General features: G+C 47.5%; 1 protein-coding gene across 6 annotated transcripts in view; it reads left to right on the forward strand.

Moving 5' to 3' along the window:
• The window catches only part of PPP2R5E (protein phosphatase 2 regulatory subunit B'epsilon), a 350,454-nt gene that overhangs the window by 131,452 nt on the left and 196,878 nt on the right, over window positions 1–22,124 (forward strand). For all 6 annotated transcript variants that reach the window (XM_069207367.1, XM_069207369.1, XM_069207365.1 and 3 more), the window contains exon 4: window positions 8,013–8,114. In XM_069207367.1, the coding sequence (XP_069063468.1) occupies window positions 8,013–8,114 (102 nt within the window). The remainder of the gene's footprint in view (window positions 1–8,012; window positions 8,115–22,124) is intronic.

Genomic DNA, 22,124 nt, shown 5'->3' on the forward strand with positions numbered 1-22,124 from the left:
AAGGCAGAAAAAATGGGCTACTTGTTTGAAAATGCCAAACCTTGATGATAAAAATAGTTTTTTTTTTTAATTATTATTATTAATTCAGCTCTGCTTGTTCCTGAAAGCTGGGAAGATGGTGACTTTAGTACAGCAAACCGTTTGTGGATGCCATTTTTAGGGGGAAAAACAGACACTTTTATCTGGAGCACTTTCCCCCTAATTTTTTTCAAAAAACTCAAAATGTTGCTGTATTTTGCCTATTTTCTCGGTCCTCTCCAAGGGAATCCACAAACCCTGGATACATTTTAAATCCTCAAGATGTTGGTGAAAAAGATGCAAACTTGGGCTGGATACCTTATGTGGAAAAAAAGTAATGGAGCCTAAGGGTGAACTAAAGCTGAAAAAGGGCTCTGCACTGGTGAGGTGGCAGGGGGAGGCCCAGCAGCTACAGGGGTTTATCATTAGTGGTAGGTGGTTTTGTAAGTTCATTCAGATGGTTAGTGGGATAAATAGGAGAACTAGAGGAAATGCAATTCTGTTCAATTGCAAGGTACGCCTTTTAAAGAAGATCATGTTGTAATCTTTGAAATGTGACATCAGAACAGAACTTGGTAACACTATGAAATTTGATGAACATTCTAAAGTGCAAGCAACAGACAAATAGATGCAATAAACATTTTACATTACTTCATCACAACCAGATTTCTCTGCTTTGTGTAAAATAGGATATGCACTCATCTTTTAAGTAACATCAGCACCACTACCTAACATAAAGATAAAGAGATAACTGCATGTTTTAAACTAAACAATCATATATGACTTGTTTGGGAGCAGATAAAAAAAAATCTGCTACGTGCTTCGGTCAGTAATCCAATGTAATAAAGGACGACCTGAGAGCATGAATGTTTTTATCCTGATGTTTTCACGGCTCTTGATGGCACCCTTTCAAGTACAATATGTGTAAAAAGTCAGTTGGTTTCTGTTCATAACTTGGACTCTAGTATTTTAAGGCACAAGCACACCAGGATTTATTGTTGGTGCTGTAATTTGTAAATTGGCCATTGCAGTTTCATGCATACCTCTTTAATGTCGAGCCTGCGAGTGCATGTGCTAGCGCATGCGTCCCGCATGCGAGACGCATGTGCTAGCGCATGCGTCCCGCATGCGAGACACTGTTGTGTTCAGTAAAGGGCTTAGAGCGCACCATTTGTTGGTTTGCATGGCACTTTTCTTTTTTTTACAGCATTGTAATTCGTCAAGGCATGTCTGGCATCATTTCCGTTCCTCTGTGTGGAGCAGGGATCAAGCACTAATTGATTTCAATTTAATTAGTGCCCGTCTGCCGCTGTCAAAAGATGACAGTTGTTCGAAGTATGTAAGAACCATTGCATTGCAAATGCTTTTTTGTAAAGCAGCCTTTTGTAATCTTCAGCTCAGTGTAGTCTTATATGACGAACTTAAAAAGTAGTTGAAATGGTGGGAGTGTTTGCCAACATTCCAAGAGAGTTGTAAAATGGCTGTAATTACTTCAACTAATCATTTCTTGCTGAGTTGTGATTAGGAGTATTATTAAAAGTACAATTTGTTTTCAGGTTGAGAAGACTGGTGCCAGGAGGCTTCTTATGCCGCTTATTGTTTAATCACCCTGCCTGTTCCTCTAAATAGCATTTCATTTTGAAATGTTTGTGGTGGAAGGGGAGAGGTGAGGCAGCAGGTCATTTTAAATAGCTGTTCAGTAAAACTGTTTTGTCATCCCAGAACCGCTATAGTCCATGTAGGCAAGTTTGCAACTACAAATGTAATCAGTGGAATGGCCACTATACCCTGTCTGGAAGAAAAGAGATTGGAAGCTGCTGGGTCTTCTGCCAAACGTTGTTGAAGCAGAGGCCCAGCCATACTCATTTGGCTACATTGGTAGGACTTCAGTCTGTTGTCCCTGTCTGCATGTGTTACAAAATGGAAGAACTGGTTTGTGAAGAAAACTGATAAGAAAGTTATAATGTTTTCTTGAGGAACAATAAAGAGAACAGCTGGAGTTATTGTATGCCCATTTGTATATTGCATTTCTACTTTGTGTATGTTCCCATAACAGTTTTGGAATTTCGTCAACCTTTATAGTCCTGGGTTACTTTTTGATCAGAGTCAAAGTGGTCTGAGGATATGGGCACTGCATTTGAGTATATTATGTAATGTTTAGAGGTGGGTCATCTGGATAGTGACCAGTAAGGTTAGGCTAGACTGCTACATCACTAATGAGTACACCATAAATAATAGTGCCAAGTAATGGACCAGATTCAGAAAAAAACTAGGAACTCTCCCTAAGAACCACAAGGAACATGGCGTGACCAACATGTGCAAGCAACAATGGTTCACTGTGGTGTATTCATAGAAATTTGTTTTACATTACACTCACATGGTGTTTCTACCAGAATGTGGTGCAGGAAATCAACCAACAACAAATAAGGGTATCTGTGGAAAATAAATTGTAAACATCCAACATGACTAATCTAAGGTTCAATAAATTTGTATTGTATTTTCAAAATACAAACGAAAGCTACAATTTATAAAATAACCCTCGCCAACCTCCCACTCCAGATGTACCTCAAAGTTGTTAGTTCCACCATTTTTAGTTCCACCAGTGTAGTGTCAATGACCCAAAGTGCTCAAACAGTAGCCAGGGCTACTCTGTTCTTAGGTAAGTGAGTGATGTGCAAAAAAGTTAAACAGTGCAGCAACTTGTTTGCAAAGTCCTGCCCTGTTCCTGTAATTTATCCACCATGTTGTCCATCCATATCAAGTGCCAGAGACTATAGCACTAGGCCAGTACCACTGGGAGCTTTCCTTTTCCCTACCTTCCCAGCATGGTCTGTTGGCCGTCTGCTGGAGCAGAAACATCACTTTAAAACTCCTGATTTGACCTCTGCTATCCAGCCTAGTGAGGTACTGTGTTCTTGGGCTGGAACCTTAATGTTGGTTATTTTAATCATAGTATCCATTATAACAGTGTAATAGGGTACCCCTTTCCCTGCATTCCCTTCAGCAGGAATCAAACCACCTCTTATTGAATGAATTTAGTCTGGTCGGAGTATAAAGCCACCTGAAGAGATTTTTACCATTTATTCCCAATCCACCCACACTTATGACCCCCCCCCCTACTCTACAGACACAGAATGCCCACCCCAAGTCAAGTTCCATATTTCGCAGACTGTAAGAGCTGATGTAGCTGGGATGTCATTTGTTTATCGTAGTCCGCAATGTATAAATGTTTTTCAGAGGGTGTGAACTAACTCTGTGCGCCATCCCTAACGTTGTGAAGCAGAGCCAGAGGTGCAGTTGAAAATTATGGAATCCCTTGTCCTCACTCAAACTGAAGTCTTGCTTAACCTGCTCAAATCACGTAATAGTCCCTTCATGGAAATGGTTTCCCAGCATCAGACTTATCCCCCCCAGTGTTTCAGTCGTTCACTGTTGAGCCCAAGCAGAAATCATGAGTTCCTAAATAAAGTAGTGTTCGGGGAAGAACAATTTGTGGTCTCTTCGCCTTATCAGTTACATTCCAAGCTTTCAAGGACTCACTCCTGGGAACAAAGTGAAAAAAGTATGTGGTGAGTATTTACACTTTTTATGTACTTTGTGTGTTTTATGAATTTATTCACTGTTCTCATAATGTTTATGTAATTTCTTCTTAACAAAGCCCCATGTCTGAAGTGCTGAAGGAATGCAACACCTGTCAGCTTAAATATCTATGTATGTAAATTTCCATTGAAGGCTGTATGAAAAAAACAACATGTAATGGAAGAATTATGCAGGAAATGAAACCAAATTTCAAAGCACATTGATGTCCTTATAAATTACTTTAATCAAGAATCAAACTATAGGAAGCAGTAATTGCTGAGTGTATGAACTGTAGTCTAAATAGGTTCAGGAGAAAGCTCTGGATTTATTTGGAAGATTCAGAAATGCTTTACTTATAGAGTGAGTATTAATCCTTGATAAACTGGGTATTACGGGTCAATTACAAACCTGTATAGAAGAGGAATTAGATCTCCTCCTGAGACTTCATGTTCATTAAACCACAGTTACGGTGGCACCCCTGTGTTTTTTTTTTATTTATTTTTTTACACATACCCATTGTTGAAATTTGACCGCTGATCTTCATGTCTTCTCTAAACAGTACTCTCTAAATGCACCTTTCTGCATGATGATTTTCCCCCAAAAAGTCTTCACAATCTGTTTCTTCAAAGCCTTCCTTCTTATGCTGTCCCTCAGTCTAGCATTTTTAGGAATGTCAAATCTAGTTCTCAACCAAATGGAGGAGAGGGGAAATAGAAAATAACTTTCATGGTAATTCTGATGCTGTTAGTCCTGTCTTTCCCTTTTCACAACTCCTGCATCACTATCCCTTCTTTAAGCATATGCCATCCTACAATTTTACCTGGGAACTGTGCTGAAATGGTTTGTGGTGGAGGTGCATGGCAAGTGCATTAAAATTGAGATGGTTCAGAAAGATCCAGTAGTAAAAAATCAAAGTGACTGCTTGTAGGAAGTTGGCTCTGTATATACTATTTCAAATTAAGAAATAGTGTGCACAGAGTCCAAGGGTTCCCCTTAGAGGTAGGATAGTGGCAAAACTAGATAATTCTAATGCTCTATTTTGTGGTAGTGTGGTCGAGCAGTAGTCTTATCAGAGGGTAGTGTTAAGCATTTGTTGTACACACACAGGCAATAAATGAGGAACACACACTCAAAGACTTACTCCAGGCCAATAGGTTTTTATATAGAAAAATACATTTTCTTAGTTTATTTTAAGAACCACAGGTTCAAGATTTGAAGTAAACACATAAAATGCAAGGTACTTCACACAGGTAAGTTAGGAACTTTGAATAAAAGCAATATCATATACAGTCTTTGTTAAAATGGCAATAAGCTATTTTAAAAGTGGACACTGCAAAAATCAACAGTTCCTGGGGAGGTAAGTAAAGGTTAGATTGTGAGGTAAGTAAGAGACTTACAAGTCTCAGTTCCTGGGCATAGGCAGCCCACCGTTGGGGGTTCCAGGCAACCCCAAAGTTACCACACCAGCAGCTCAGGGCCGGTCAGGTGCAGAGGTCAAAGAGGTGCCCAAAACACACAGGTGCTTATGGAGAACAGGGGTGCTCCGGTTCCAGTCTGCCAGCAGGTAAGTTCCCGCGTCCTCGGGGGGCTGACCTGGGGGGTTTTGTAGAGCACGGGGGGCACAAGGAGGCACACAAAACACACCCTCAGCGGCACAGAGGCGGCCGGGTGCAGTGTGCAAAACAGGCATCGGGTTTCAGATAAGAAGCAATGGAGGGACCCGGGGGTCACTCTAGAGGTGCAGGCAGGCACATGGGGGGGCTTTTCGGGACAGCCACCGACTGGGCTAGGCAGAGGGTCGCCTGGGGGTCACTCCTGCACTGAGGTTAGGTTCCTTCAGGTCCTGGGGGCTGCAGGTGCAGTGCTGGTTCCAGGCGTCCGGTCCCTTGTTACAGGCAGTCGTGGTCAGGGGGAGCATCTGGATTCTCTCTGCAGGCATCGCTGTGGGGGCTCAGGGTGGTCGTCTCAGGCTACTCACTAGCTCGCAGTCGCCAGGGAGTCTTCCTTGTGGTGTTTGCTCTCTGGATCTCGAGCCGGGGGTGTCAGGTGCAGATTGTGAAGTCTCAAGCTTCCGGCGAGAAACGTGAAGTCTTTTAAGTTGCTTCTTTGTTGCAAAGAAGTTGCTGTTGTTGAGCAGAGCCACTGCTCACGGGAGTTTCTTGGGCCTTTAGTCCAGGGCAGTCCTCTGAGGCTTCAGAGGTCACTGGTCCCTGTCAGATGCGTCGCTGGTTGCAGGTTTTCGAATCCGGAGACATGCCGGTAGGGCTGGGGCCAAAGCAGTTGTCGTCTTCCATCTTCTCTGCAGGCTTGTATAAATACTAGATTTAGGGGTGTGTTTAGATCTGGGAGGGCAGTAGCCAATGGCTACTGTCCTGGAGGGTGGCTACACCCTCCTTGTGCCTCTTCCCTGTGGGCAGGGGGGCACATCCCTAATCCTATTGGGGGGGATCCTCCAAACTCAAGATGGAGCATTTCTAAAGGCAGGGGTCACCTTAGCTCAGGACACCTTAGGGGCTGTCCTGACTGGTGGGTGACTCCTCCTTGTTTTTCTCATTATCTCCTCCAGCCTTGCCGCCAAAAAGGGGGGCAGTGGCCGGAGGGGCAGGCATCTCCACTAGCTGGGATGCCCTGGGGTTCTGTAACAAAAGGGGTGAGCCTTTGAGACTCACTGCCAGGTGTTACAGTTCCTGCAGGGGGAGGTGAGAAGCACCTCCACCCAGTACAGGCTTTGTTCCCGGCCACAGAGTGACAAAGGCACTTTCCCCATGTGGCCAGCAACATGTCTGGTGTGTGGCAGGCTGGCAGAAACTGGTCAGCCTACACTAGAAGTCGGATTGGTATCCAGGGGGCATCTCTAAGATGCCCTCTGGGTGTATGTTAAAATAAATTGCACACTGGCATCAGTGTGCATTTTTTGTGCTGAAAAGTTTGATACTAAACTTCCCAGTTTTCAGTGTAGCCATTATGGAACTGTGGAGTTCGTGTTTGACAAACTCCCAGACCATGGACTCTTATGGCTGCCCTGCACTTATAATGTCTAAGGTTTTGCTTAGACACTGTAGGGGCATAGTGCACATGCACATATGCCCTCACCTGTGGTATAGTGCACCCTGCCTTAGGGCTGTAAGGCCTGCTAGAGGGGTGACTTACCTATGCCACAGGCAGTGTGAGGTTGGCATGGCACTCTGAGGGGCGTGCCATGTCGACTTAGTCATTTTCTCCCCACCAGCATACACAAGCTGTGAGGCAGTGTGCATTTGCTGAGTGAGGGGTCCCCAGGGTGGCAAAAGACATGCTGCAGCCCTTAGAGACCTTCCCTGGCATCAGGGCCCTTGGTACCAGGGGTACCAGTTACAAGGGACTTACATGAGTGCCAGGGCTGTGCCAATTGTGGAAGCAAAGGTACAGTTTAGGGAAAGAACACTGGTCCCAGCACACTTTCAGCTGGTACAGCTCTAGCCTTTTATCTGGTTGCCTGGCAAGAAAACAGCTTGACACTAGGTCCTTGCAGCCGAGCTCTTCATTTCCCCAGCATGAGGTGCAGTTCTCTTTTGCACAACTCCTCACACCTCATGTTGTTGTTGGGAACAGTAATCTAACCATTCCCATGTCCCAGCCTGGACACTTCTGTGACTTGAAATGTCCACGTACTATTTGCATTCAATTCCACCTTTCAACCTTAATAAAAGGGCCTCATAAGAAATTGGAGACACTCAAAGGCCACCAAATTTGATGAGACTGACGAGGAGAAGTGCAAAAGTGCCCTTTAATCTACAAGAAAAGACAAGCTAAAGCCCCCTAACCCCTCCCACCCTCCTAACCTTCACCACCATAACTGTTTTTAGCTGTAGCTAACACTTCACTCTTCTTTGCTTGGCTCCCTCAAATCTTATTTAATTAGAGGGATAGAGTGTGTTGCATCTAGGAGTTTGATGTTTGTGCAAGTTAACTTTTATGAAGAAGTCTTCTCTTTAAAATGTTTGTTGTATCTTTGAATATGTACTGTGCCATGACGTTGATGGAGGGGACCAGAGTTAAAGACACCGCAGACCCTCAGCACCTCCTATGTAGCTGCTGTTTAACAAATGTTTTTAATCTAATGCTATGTTAATTTCCGACACACTCTGATAATGTGGTATTGCCTTGAATAATTACAACATTTATATTTTTACATAGTTGCTTCTTTACCCCTTTTTTTGGAATGCGCTGCAAAATGAAAAAATGTTGACCTTTTTCAGACTTCCAAGTATTGAGTAAACAATTCTAAAATTGTCCATCTCCAATAAGGAAGAGATACATTAAATTGTTTTAAGAACATAAATAAATATATTCTACATAGACTTTACTTTTTGCATTATTCACAGCATTTTCAAAATGTATGTTGTCCTGTTAATTTGTTTTTATATGTTTTGTAGGTATCGTGCAATATATTCAGAACCCTCCCGCCCAGCGACAGCAATGAATTTGACCCAGAAGAAGATGAACCTACTCTTGAGGCATCATGGCCACATTTACAGGTATGTTGATGGCATGCTGAAGTGATGATGTTTGTTTAAAACAAAAATACCAAAATTTCAGTTTTCAACCTAAGCAGTCTATCCCACTCTTCTTGGAGTTTTGTGTCATCTTTCATGAGCAGCAGTACAAGTAGATCGGAAAACCAAACTGACTAACCGCTTGTATCCAAAAAAGGGATAAAAAGCAGTTAGGGGTGAAGCATTGTCTAAACTGGTACCTATTTTGATACAAGATCATCTTAGTCTTGTCTACCTGCCAGAGTGAATCATTTAAAAATGTATAAAAGAGAGGGGAAAAAACAAAGTACTCTTTGGTAACTGGAGATTCTTTACCTAAGCACTAGAACTTCCAAAAATTCATTTTACATTGTGGTGTGCTTTCAATACAGCTTGGTTACATTCCTTAGGATAAGAAATGGACACAATTGAGACCTCCAGGTACTTTGGTGACTTTACCTGGAGTGCTGAACTGACTGGTAATTTGTGGGTGCTGCCTACTCCTCAAGTCAGTTTAGCCAGATGACAGAAGGTCTTTACCAAAGGAGCAGCATCTAGAGCTATTGCTCTTTGTATCAAAAACCTGAATGTAGTCGAACCTAAGCACAGAATTAGGAACCGGACATCCCATATCAGTAAAATAGTCCAGAACAAGCACTGCTGTTCCACTCCCTGTCTCAGAAGTTGGCTGTTCCATTCCCTATCTCAAAAGTAGGCATGGGTAATTAAATTGGAAAACTAATCATTGTTTGTCAGGCCTATTCACAAACCTACTACGGAACAGTTGAGAGTGTACTGTGACTATTCCCACAGTCTGTATTCAACCATTTCTGTCGACGCCTCTTATAAAACCTTGAGTAATTAGTCACTGTGAGGCATTTGGATAGATTATTCCCTTGAAAAAAAAATCAATTAGTAATCCATTGTGATAGTCAAGTATATGTATTTTCTCTTGATGTCTGTCTGATCCCATCAGTAGTGAAGCCTTCTGCCAGATGTGGTTTCCCTGAATGCCCCACAAATTATTTTAGCTGGGAGACTGCGGAAGGGGATGTATGTTTGGTTTTGGCAAAAACCTTTACATGGATGCACCTTTACAAATGCTTTTAAAATAGTAATAACCTTTATTTGTGTAGTGGGAGCATCAAATCTATATTGTACGAACTGATACAGTTCCTGTTAGTGCTATTATGGATCAAATCTGTTTATTGATTTAAACATATAAACATATAAGGTACAGAACATCGCAGCATGACATATAGGATGCACCACCGCGGCAGAGAAGTTCCAGAGCGGCATATACGAGTCCCTCCATTGAATCCCTGATCTATGCCCAAAGGGACCTCGCCATCAGCCTCCTCGTTGCGGTCCAATGAGCAGGTGGCTAACACCCTAAAATCCTTTAAGCTGCGAGCTCCATATATAGTAAACCAAGCATACATATAACTAATAACACACCAACAATGCTTCCCTTCAAGAGTCCGCGCCAGTCTCTCGTCTCTCCACTCCCCCGTCCCATCCCTCACACATAGCCCCAGTCCCCTCGAAGGTCCCCCCAAACAGGCAACCTGGCCAAAGTTCAAGTCAGCCCCAGGACTCTCAGATAAGCCGGGCATGTCAACTCTGTAAATTCAGTGGATAAAATCTGGAATATTGGCCTCCACTGTGTGCCCAAATCACCCACCCGTTGCTGAGAAGTCAAAGTGAGCTATTTCATTGCCAGGAGAAACCACAGCTTCTGAAGCCAGGACACGTATGTCGGTACCCTATCTGTACCCCACGAAGCAAGAAGCAGTTGCAGTGCCGCATTGAGGGCCAGGGCCATCTGCCGCCCCCATAGTGATCTCAGGGGAAAGGTGAGGGTGTTGGGCAAACCCAGCAGGATATAATATGGAAATCTAGGGATCTTCGTATGGAACGCTGTATCAATATCATTTATAATGCTTTCCCAGTATCGCTGGAGCTTGGGGCAATGCCAGAGTAAATGCACAAGTATACCGGTGCCACCACACCCTCTCCAACAGAGGCTAGTCTTGCTGGGGTCCCAAGCGTGTATCCTTGCTGGGGTATAAAACCAGTAGGAGGCCACCTTATATGCTGTCTCTTTCCCTGCTGCATTATAGGCCGTACGCTGTATTCTGTAAAATATACTGTCCCACTCCTCATCCGACAGTTCCCTCTCCAGCTCCCTCTCCCATCTCAACTGCCCCTTGGACTTACGCGGACTCCCCTCGCAGAAGCCGATAAAGTTCTGAAATTACTCGTTTATCATCCTTCTTCATCAACAGCCATTTCTCAAACGGCGTAAGAGGCCTATCTATCAATGCTCTGTTAGCCGGCAACAGGGCCCAGTGCCGAATCTGGTAGTACATCAGCCTATCTGCCTCTGTCAAGCCATATGCCTCCCTCATCTGATCAAAGGACATCACTCCCTGCTCATCAAAGAGGCACCCCACCCTCTTGCAGCCCCCTTCGTACCACCGTCTCAAGCTTTCTACACGGAGCCCGGGCTCAAAATCAGGATTCGCGCCTATGGGGGTCATCGGAGACGGAAACGACGTAAGCCCCGATCGACAAGCCACTGCGTCCCAAATACGTAACGTTGCTCCCGTAATCGGGGAAGAGTAGAGTCCCCCAGCCCTGTTCCGATGCCAGAGCCAGGGCTCCTTCCATATATGAGAGCCCGCCACCGCCTGATCCATAAAGCACCAATGTTTCTCAGTAAGTGGACGACTCCATTCTAAAAGAAAACGCAGCTGCGTCGCTTGAAAATATCGCAAAAGGCAGGGAATCGCCAGCCCCCTGCCCCCTTAGAGCGATATAAAGCCTGTCGCGGGAGACGCGTTGGCCGACCGCCCCAGACAAATTTCAAAACCGCCGATTGAAGAGTTGCTATCGTCCGAGGCGGTGGAGTCAGAGGTAGTGCCTGGAACACATAAAGTATACGCGGCAAGACTGTCATTTTCACCACCGCCACCCTACCCAGCCAGGACAGTTTGTATCCCCCAGGACTCCAGGTCTTGCTGCATTTCACAAACGAACTTAGTGTAATTCAAGCTTGCCGTCTTTGTAGCCGTAGGCGCCAATTCGACCCCTAGGTAGGAAATCCGTGAAGACGACCAAAGAAAGGGGTATCTAGCTCTCAGGTCTTCCTCATGCTCCGAGCTTACCGACAGACCAAGGACTTGGGACTTCTGCATATTCACCCGGAAACCAGAAACCTGGCCAAACACAGCAATTATTCCCATCAACGCAGGCAGCGAAGTCGTGGGCTCCGCCAGGGTAAGGATCACAACATCTGCATACAAGGTAATGAGATGGTGGTCACCGCCGAACTTCACACCAGAGACCAAGGGGCTGTCCCGCAAATGCTGCGCCAGCGGTTCCATATATAGCGCAAACAAGAGGGGAGGGAGCGGGCATCCCTGTCGAGTCCCTCGCCTGATAGGAAATGGCAAAGAAAGCATGCCATTAACCCGGACCGCAGCCCTAGGAGACCGGTAAATACATCGGATCCAAGACCTAAAACCGGGGCCTAGCCCGTAGCACTCCAGTACCCGGAAAAGATACAGCCAGTGAACCCTATCAAACGCCTTCTCCGCGTCGATAGAGAGGAAAAGGGCCTACCTGCGGGATCGATCTATTTTGTCTAACAGATGCAGGAGCCGCTTTGTATTATCACCACATTGTTGGTGTGGTATAAAACCTGACTGATCCGGATCAACAAGATCCGGCATGTAAAGATTAAGTCGATGGGCGAGAATTCCAGTGAGTAGCTTATCGTCTATATTCAGGAGCGAGATCGGCCTATATAAGGTGCACTCCTCTGGGTCCTTCCCCAGCTTATGGATAACCACAATGGTCCCGTCCAACATACTAGGCGCTAGGGCCCCCAATGTCCGAAAGGAGTTGAAGAGCCGCACCAAAAGTGGCGCGATTTCCACAGAAAAGGTCTTATAGAAAAGTGCAGTGAAACCATCAGGGCCAGGGGACTTCCCCACCTTTAGGCGTGAAATCGCTGATATGACCTCTTCCAACCTTATCGGTTGGTCCAGGAAGGATGCCTCGCTCTCGCCAAGAGGAATGATTGCTATGCCCTCCAGAAAAGAGTCCAGAGCCACACTGTCCCGCTCATCGGCCGCGTATAACCCCTTATAAAACTCTGCATGGATCAGGCGGTGGCGGGCACGCTTCTGCAATCTGATCACTCGTGTGCGCCTCCCTTCCCAAAGGGGGACAGACCACTTTTATCGTCTACTCCACGCGCTGTGCTCGCAACCGGTGCGCTAGAAGCTTCCCACACCTATTGCTCCCAATGTAATATTTATGCTTGAGCCGCACTACCGAATACTCCGCCCTGTCCCAGTCTAGCCGTTTCAGCTGTTGCCTCACCTTCTCCAATTCCCGGCAGATTCTAGGTGCGCCAGTGGATTTACGGGAGCGCTCCAGTACTGCCACCTTCTGCTCCAGCTCTTCTCTTATCTCTCTCCTTGCCTTATTATCTCTAGCGGACAGCGCCATCACCTCGCCCCTCACCACCGCCTTCAGAGCCTCCCACACAGTCTCCAAACAGGTGCTCCCATCGTCATTAAAACTAAGGTAGTCCATGATCGCACGCCGGAGCGACTCCACCAATGCCCCATTCTGGAGCAAGGAATACCTAAAGCGCCAGCCCGAAGAACCCACCCGGCCTACATCCATGGTAACTTCTACAGTAATAGGAGCATGGTCAGTCAAAGCTCGAGGCTCAATTGTGGTCTCCCTAACCCGGGAAATGAACTCCTACGAGGCCAGAAAAAGGTTGAGCTGTGCATACGTCTTGGTCTCCGCTGAATAAAAGGAATAATCCTGAAGCGTAGGATGCGCCTTCCTGCATACATCCTCCAAACCACATTCAGCCAGCCACTGGCGCCCCGCCGCCGACAACGGCCCAGTCTGCCCAAAGCGGTGTCCCGAACGATCGAGCTCATTATCCATCACCAAGTTAAAATCTCTTCCCACCAGAATGGCGCTGTCTGGCGAGTTAAGCATGGGGGAAACAGCCTGCCTCAGAAAGGTTTCCTGCTGGGCATTAGGAGCGTACAGGGAAGCAATAGTAAAAGAGAAAGCCCCAACTCTTATTCTAATAGCCAAAAACCTGCCTTGCACCTCATGTACTTTCCCCACTACTTTCCTCGAGAAGGCCCTCAATAGGAGTATTGCCACCCCCGGGTGTTTCGTAGTTGCGGAAGACCAGAATTGTCTAGGGAACCACTTTGAACACATGCAAAATGTGCCTTTATGCAATAAGTGTGTCTCCTGTAACAAACAAATATGACTCCCAGACTTCTCGAGACCTGACAGGATCGCCAGCCGCTTACTCGGGCTGTTAAGCCTGCGGACATTCAAGTTGAGACACTTAACTGCCATGCATCACAAGGGGACAATCGCTCAGGAGGGGGGGGGAGCCCCGCGGAAAGACCAAGACCCAGAACAGCATCGCAGCTGCTCCGGACCGCAGGGCCAAACCGCTAAGCCACCCAATGACCTGACTCCCAGGGAAGCACACCAACGAACAACCATTGCGCACAACAGGTGCTCACAACAAAAACGTCCTCTCACACTCATCTCCAAAGAGGAAAAAGTCTCAGCTGGGCCGTAGAACCCCACAAGTTCGTCAACAAGGTCCAGCGACCTCCACCGCCCAGGCCCCTCTCAAGCGGTCATTAGGCCTGCGGTAATGTGACCTACAGGTGTCCAGCCGTCCTTGGCTGCCCCACGCTTAAGTACTGGTCCCAGCTGCCACACTGCTCACTGCCGATTGCCGTTCCAACATCTGCTCCGATGCAGTAGGTCGTTGCTGCTTCCTCCTTCTCTCCTTTCTCCGCCAACGCGTACCATCCCCGCCAACCGGACCCACCTTCGCACCCAGATCCTGGCCATCCCCCTCCAGACCCAGGATCCTGTTCGCCTCCGATATTGACTTCACTTGGCGAAGCTGATCCTCCCATCACAAGATAAGGCGGAACGGGTGACCCCAGGAGTAGGACACATTGTGTTCTCGCAGGTGCTCCGTAATGGGCTTAAATTGACGCCGCCGCTGCAAAGTCCGTACCGAGAGGTCCTGAAATAATTGCAGCTGGTGCCCTCTAAAGTGGACCTGTGGAAGATTACGTGCCCGTTGCAATATACTTTCTTTGAGCCCGTAGCTGTGAACACATGCCAGAATATCCGGGGAACGGTCCCCGGTTCTACCAGCGCGGCCCACACGATGGACTCTATCTAGTGTAATCTCCCGGGTCTCCTCTAGGCCAAGAACCGAGCGGAACAGCGCCACCACAAAGTCATGTCCTCCTTCTTAGCCCCAGACGGCACCACTCTAATGCGGATATTATGCCTGCGGGACCGGTTCTCCAGTTCCTCCACCGCAATCTGAGGGAGATCCTGCTGCTCCCGCTTCCTGTTGCAGGTCTGCCACCTCCTCACCGCGGGAAATCTCACCATCCTCAACCTGAGCCACCCGCTTACCCAGGGATATGACCACCACTCGCAGCTCCTTCACCTCTTGAGAAATGTCCCTGCGGAGTTCCTGCAGATCGCTCCAGAGCGAATCGAACAAGGAGGTAAGGAAGCCCTTTGTGACAGGAGCCCCCTCGTCCTCATCCATCTTCCCCCCTTGCATCCGGGGACCTCGCAGCCGGCGGCCTCTCAGGTGCCCCACCTGGCACTGGGCGCGCTCCGGTCAACATGTCTCTTACTGTCCGATCCCGCTTGGGCTTAGAGGCCGCCATCGCTCCAGCACTCCTACTGCAACCGTGCAACCAGCTCAGCCAGGGCCTCCTCACGCATTCACCGGGGGGTCAGGCACCCGGGCCCTATGCTCCCGGCAGCCGCCACTGACCTCTCCACTCTCGGGCACTCTGTGGCCCTTCTCCACTCCGCTGCTTGCCTTAGCTCACGTTAGGGCCACCGCGGGCCGTCCGCACCGCCGACTGGTGGCCCCAGCCTCCCTGCGTCACCGAAGGCTACACCGCTCCAAAGCCAGGGCTGCCCAAACGTGCCCCGGCCCGCTCGTCTTCTCATCCGGGGATTCCGCTCTCTTCTGGGTCAAATGAGTCAGCCACAACAACCCCCAGGGGCCCCGGTCCCCAGCTCCACGTCGGTCCCCTGGCGCGGGCCCCACCGCGGCAGCGCAGCACCCTCCTGGGTCTCTGCCGTGTCACTGCACCCAGCCAACGGGCCTCCGGACTCGGGGCCCACCACGCGGCCCGATCCGCCGCACCCTGCGTCTGTCGGCCACAGGCGCTGGCGCAGGCCACGCGGTTCTGCGCCTCTGCCTGTCTTTGCCGTGGCTGTCCCGGTCTCCCTCGGGTCAGCCTGCGCCCCACATCACCAGGCGCTATAAAAGGGCACCACAGATCCTCCGAGTCTGGGGTCACAAAGCGATCTTGGAGGCCTGGGCAGTGGAGCTCGGACCAACGCGCCCGCTCACGCCGCCATCTTGGCCACGCCCACCTGTTAGTGCTTTTAAGGGGACTTTTGTACGCATATTTTACAGATGATGTAAATGTGAGATCAGACACATTTTTGGACCTAGACCACTTTTCCACCTATATTCCCATCAAAACTTAACATCGAAATATCTCTGGGTTGTAATACGAGGCCAACAATACAAGTATAAAGGCCTGCCTTCCCACCACTTGCCTTGAAAGTGACTGCACATCTGCACTGTAAGAAATTCCTTTTGTACGCCTAGTTATAACCCTGGCGGCTGCTGGCTTGGTCAGCATCCCAATTGTTGCCAAGAATACAGCTTACTGTGCATTTTTAAGTTTTGAGTCAATCTGAAAAGATTCCCAAGACATCCCTTGCCAGAGGATCCAGTTCATTCCAGCATTTGCAAACCGGTATTTAAGCTTGGTCTTGTGCCTCCAGGAAGATGTCTGGCACTTGAGTAGATGATTAAACGTTTTTATGTCCAGAAATGGCAACAGCTTAATAGTTTTTACCATTACTAGGCCTTCTAGTTTCGTACACTTAAATTAACACCTTCGCCATGCTGAAATTGAAAAGGCTGGAAGAATATCCTATTGTGCATTGAACTCTGTGGTAATATATTTCTTTAAATATTTCTTTAGCGTCGCACCCGAGGATTTATTATTTTTTTTTTTCCCCCCGGGAGACACGGAAGCTACCGTGTCTCCCCCCGCCCCCACCCACCCCTTTGTGACGTCGCAAAGGTGTTTTCCCCATGAAAGCAGGAAGCAGCCTTGCGGCCGCTTCCTGCTTTCATGGGGAAAACGGCCTTTTACACGTTCGGGAAGGCCTCGTAAGAAAGGGGAGTGTCTCCCCTTTCTTACGAGGCCTTCCTGAAAGTGTTTCCTGGCACAGCTGCGATCGGGGGCCAGGAAACACTTTCAGGTTTCCTGGCTCCCCCGATCGCAGCACAGCTGCGATCGGGGGGGTCAGGAAACATTTTTAAAAGGCCTCGTAAGAAAGGGGAGAGTCTCCCCTTTCTTACGAGGCCTTCTGAAACGGTTTCCTGGCCCCCGATCGCAGCACAGCTGCGATCGGGGGCCAGGAAACCCCACTAGACACCAGGGATTTCACTTTTGGGGGCGGCCCCCCCCCGGAAAACGTCCCCCCCCGGCATAATTTTCTTCCCCAAAAACAAAAAAGGTAGCTGCCCCCTGGGGGGGGGGGGACGGGTGGTGCGCGATCGCGCCCCCCATCACCCCCCCCCGGGGAATTTTTTTTTTCCCAAAAAAAAATGAAATGACAAGGGGGTCGCCCGTGGGCAGGGTGACCCCCTGTGGGGGCAATTTTTTTTTTAGATGTTGTAGGGTTTCCCTGGGGGCCATTTTGGTCCCCAAGGAAACCATACAACAACTAAAAAAAAAAATATGTATATATCTATATATATATATATCTATGTAGATAGATATATCTAGGTACATGGATATATCTATAGATATATATAGGTAGATCTGTATCAAAGAGATTTATAAAGCGCGCTACTCACCTGTGAGGGTCTCAAGGCGCTGGGGGGGGGACGGAGGGAGGGAAAGGGGCTAGGAGGTTCACTGTTCAAAAAGCCAGGTTTTGAGGCCCTTCCTGAAAAGAAGTAGGTTTTGGGTCTTGCGAATGTGGGTTGTGAGTGCGTTCCATGTTTTGGGTGCAATGTAGGAGAAGGATCTGCCCCCGGTGGTGGTGTGTTTGATGCGGGGGACAGAGGCGAGAGAGAGGTCAGCTGAACGGACGTTTCGTGTGGGGGTGTGGAAGGTGACTCTCGTTGAGGTAGGCAGGGCCTGTGTTGTGGAGTGATTTGTGTGCGAGGATGAGGATCTTGAAAGTGATCCTTTTGTCAATGGGGAGCCAGTGGAGGGATTTGAGGTGTGGAGAGATGTGTTCGTGTCGGCGGAGGTCGAGGATGAGTCGTGCTGCTGAGTTCTGGATGCGTGTAGTTTGCACTTGAGTTTTAGAGCGGTGCCGGCGTAGAGGGCGTTTCTGTAATCAAGCCTGCTGCTGATGAGTGCGTGAGTGACAGTTTTTCTGGTCTCTGTGGGGATCCATTTGAATGTTTTTCAGTATACGGAGTTTGTTGAAGCATGAGGAGGTAAGAGCGTTGATTTGTTGGGTCATAGAGAGGGAGGAGTCTAGGATGATGCTGAGGTTGCGTGCGTAGTTGGCGGGGGTGGGTGCAGGGCCTAGCGTGGTGGGCCACCATGGGGGGTCCCAGGTTTTTTTGGTGAGGGCCAAAGAGGATTATTTCGGTTTTGCTTGAGTTGAGTTTCAGGTGGTTGGCTGTCATATATACATCACTTTTGTCAATATGTGTGTGGTTTCCCTGGGGGGAAAAGGGTCCGACTTGTCTAGTGGCAGTTTTAGTGCCATAAAGAAGCGCAGAAGGTTTATATGCCTACTGCAAAGAGCACATCTGTATTTTATGTAAATAGCTGAGTACATTAGTAAAGTCTATGGAGAGATGAAGGGCACTTTTGCTGGGTGGTAATGAGGGAATCCGAGGAGGAGGGAGTGGGAGCACCAATAATGATTGTTGGACTGGGCGCAGGAGGTGCTAAAGACTGTGACGAATGGTATGTGACAAGGTGTTTTTTGAGTGTCTTGAAAGTACGTGCTGATTGAGGGAAGAAGCGCAGGTAAGGTGGCCTCTACTGTTGCACGTATCTCACACACACCATCGATTTTGTGACTGTCTACGTAGGCTAGTGTTTTAGACCAACAGTTTAGCCAATAGCAGAGATGGCATCTTGATGGATGACTGCTGCCTGCACTCGGGTTATAGAGGACCGCTCTGACATAGGATCAGAGACTGAGACATCAGATACTGAGACAGCATCTGAGGGATAGGACAATGGCGCAGACTCTGGGAGTGATTTTTCAGTCAGAGGAGTCCCATTCGAAAACTCCTCTTCCAGTACATTATGAGGGAGGTGATGAGGACAGTCCTGCTGTCCCTTCGCAAGCTGTTCGTGCAACTGGGTAATAGTGGGTTAGGCCAACCCAGAGAGCAGGTGAATGCGGCGGCAAGCAGAGAGAGAGTGCTCTCTTGGGAGCTCACCAATTTAGTTCAGCCCCAAATTCCACCACCCAAATCATATTGTGGAGACATCAAAATTGTCTATGGCAAAACAAACTGGTTTTGTAAGGCAGGCACCTGTGTTTTTGGTCCTGGATTCGGCGGCCATATAGAGAAACACACTAAACCCAAACATTTCTGGAAACTAGACATTCGGGGGAGTCCACAGAGGTGTGACTTGTGTGGATTCCCCAAAGTTTTCTTACCCAGAATACCCTGCAAAGCTGAAATGTTTAAAAAAAACCTCTATTTTTCTCGCATTTCTGTCACACAAACTACAGGAATATGCTGGGATCCACAACATTCCTACCACCCAGTGACTCCTCACCTGTCCTGATAAAAACACTACCCCACTTGAGTGCCTACACCTAGTGCCTGTGTCAGGAATGGATCACCCCAGGGTCAACAGCTGCCTCACGTCAGGACCAACATTGACCGTTGTGTGATCTATTCCTGTCGCAGGCACCAGGCCTAACCACACAAGTGAGGTATCATATTTATCGGGAGACTTGGGGGAACGCTGGGTGGAAGGAAATTTGTGGCTCCTCTCAGATTCCAGAACTTTCTGTCACCGAAATGTGAGGAAAACGTGGTATTTTAGCCACATTTTGAGGTTTGCAAAGGATTCTGGGTAACAGAACCTGGTCCGAGCCCCACAAGTCACCTCATCTTGGATTCCCCTGGGTTTCTAGTTTTAAAAAATGTGCTGGTTTGCTAGGTTTCCCCAGGTGCCGGCTGAGCTAGAGGCCAAAATCCACAGGTAGGCACTGTTTTCTATGAAAAAATGTGATGTGTCCACGTTCTGTTTTGGGGCATTTCCTGTCGCAGGCGCTAGGCCTACCCACACAAGTGAGGTATCATTTTTATCGGGAGACTGAGGGGAACGCCGGGTGGAAGGAAATTTGTGGCTCCTCTCAGATTCCAGAACTTTCTGTCACCGAAATGTGAGGAAAACTTGTTTTTTTAGCCACTTTTTGAGGTTTGCAAAGGATTCTGGGTAACAGAACCTGGTCCGAGCCCCGCAAGTCACCCCTCCTTGGATTCCCCTAGGTCTCTAGTTTTCAGAAATGCACAGGTTTGGTAGGTTTCCGTAGGTGCCGGCTGAGCTAGAGGCCAAAATCTACAGGTAGGCACTTCTCAAAAAACACCTCTGTTTTCTTCCAAAAATTTGGATGTGTCCACGTTGTGTTTTGCGGCGTTTCCTGTCGCGGGCGCTAGGCCTACCCACACAAGTGAGGTATCATTTTTATCGGGAGACTTGGGGGAACGCCGGGTGGAAGAAAATTTGTGGCTCCTCTCAGATTCCAGAACTTTCTGTCACCGAAATGTGAGGAAAACTTGTTTTTTTTGCCACTTTTTGAGGTTTGCAAAGGATTCTGGGTAACAGAACCTGGTCCGAGCCCCGCGAGTCACCCCTCCTTGGATTGCCCTAGGTCTCTAGTTTTCAGAAATGCACAGGTTTGGTAGGTTTCCCTAGGTGCCGGCTGAGCTAGAGGCCAAAATCTACAGGTAGGCACTTCTCAAAAAACACCTCTGTTTTCTTCCAAAAATTTGGATGTGTCCACGTTGCGCTTTGGGGCGTTTCCTGTCGCGGGCGCTAGGCCTACCCACACAAGTGAGGTATCATTTTTATCGGGAGACTTGGGGGAACGCCAGGTGGAAGGAAATTTGTGGCTCCTCTCAGATTCCAGAACTTTCTGTCACCGAAATGTGAGGAAAACATTTTTTTTTAGCCACTTTTTGAGGTTTGCAAAGGATTCTGGGTAACAGAACCTGGTCCGAGCCCCGCAAGTCACCCCTCCTTGGATTCCCCTAGGTCTCTAGTTTTCAGAAATGCACAGGTTTGGTAGGTTTCCCTATGTGCCGGCTGAGCTAGAGGCCAAAATCTACAGGTAGGCACTTTGGAAAAAACAGCTGTGTTTTCTATAAAAAAAATAGGATGTGTCCATGTTGTGTTTTGGGGCATTTCCAGTCGCGGGCACTAGGCCTACCCACACAAGTGAGGTATCATTTTTATCGGGAGACTTGGGGGAACACAGAATAGCAAAACAAGTGTTATTGCCCCTTATCTTTCTCTACATTTTTTCCTTCCAAATATAAGAGAGTGTGTAAAAAAAGATGTCTATTTGAGAAATGCCCTGCAATTCACATGCTAGTATGGGCACCTCGGAATTCAGCGATGTGCAAATAACCACTGCTCCTCAAAACCTTATCTTGATCCCATTTTGGAAATGCAAAGGTTTTCTTGATACCTCTTTTTCACTCTTCATATTTCAGCAAATGAATTGCTGTATACCCAGTATAGAATGAAAACCAACTGCAGGGTGCAGCTCATTTATTGGCTCTGGGTACCTAGGGTTCTTGATGAACCTACAAGCCCTTTATATCCCCGCAACCAGAAGAGTCCAGCAGACAAAACGGTATATTGCTTTCAGAAATCTGACATCGCAGGAAAAAGTTACAGAGTAAAACATAAAGAAAAATGGCTGTTGTTTTCAGTTCAATTTCAATATTTTTTTATTTCAGCTGTTATTTTCTGTAGGAAAACCTTGTAGGATCTACACAAATGACCCCTTGCTGAATTCAGTTTTTTGTCTAGTTTTCAGAAATGTTTAGCATTCCGGGATCCAGCATTGGTTTCACACCCATTCCTGTCACTAACTGGAAGGAGGCTGAAAGCACCAAATATTGTAGAAATGGGGTATGTCCCAGTAAAATGCCAAATTTGTGTTGAAAAATTTGGTTTTCTGATTCAAGTCTGCCCGTTCCTGAAAGGTGGGAAGATAGTGATTTCAGCACCAGAAACCCTTTGTTGATGGCTTTTTCAGGGAAAAAAACACAAGCCTTCTTCGGCAGCCCTTTTTTCCCATTTTTTTGGAAAAAACTAAATTTTCACTGTATTTTGGCTATTTTCATGGTCTCCTCCAGGGGAAACCACCAACTCTGGGTACCATTAGAATCCCTAGGATGTTGGAAAAAAAGGACGCAAATTTGGCGTGGTTAGCTTATGTGGACAAAAAGTTATGAAGCCCTAAGCGCGAACTACCCCAAATAGCCAAAAAGGGCTCAGCACTGGGGGGGGAAAGGCCCAGCAGCTAAGGGGTTAAGCTATAATACATCAGATCAAAAAGGTAAATAAACAGTTGTTGATTGCAACAAATATCAAACACGGTAAACACCCTCAGTGAATCATATGCAGTTACCGTGTTGAAGTTAAACCCTATACTAGCTTTGCAATCAACGTTTAGACTGTGTGCTTTGGACTTTTTCTGCTGCATTGTGGATGCTGCACTTAAGGCTCCAACACTTTTCAAGTTTCCTATCGTCTTGTGTCACATGAGTTACTTTAGGGTTGTAGTAAGGGCTTCTTTGGGGGGGGTCCTTAGACAGCAAAATTAATACCAGACCTTTCTGTCTTGTGTCTCCTGCATCTG

Source organism: Pleurodeles waltl, chromosome 9 (assembly GCF_031143425.1).
Source record: "Pleurodeles waltl isolate 20211129_DDA chromosome 9, aPleWal1.hap1.20221129, whole genome shotgun sequence".
In the NCBI taxonomy this organism is placed as follows: domain Eukaryota; kingdom Metazoa; phylum Chordata; class Amphibia; order Caudata; family Salamandridae; genus Pleurodeles; species Pleurodeles waltl.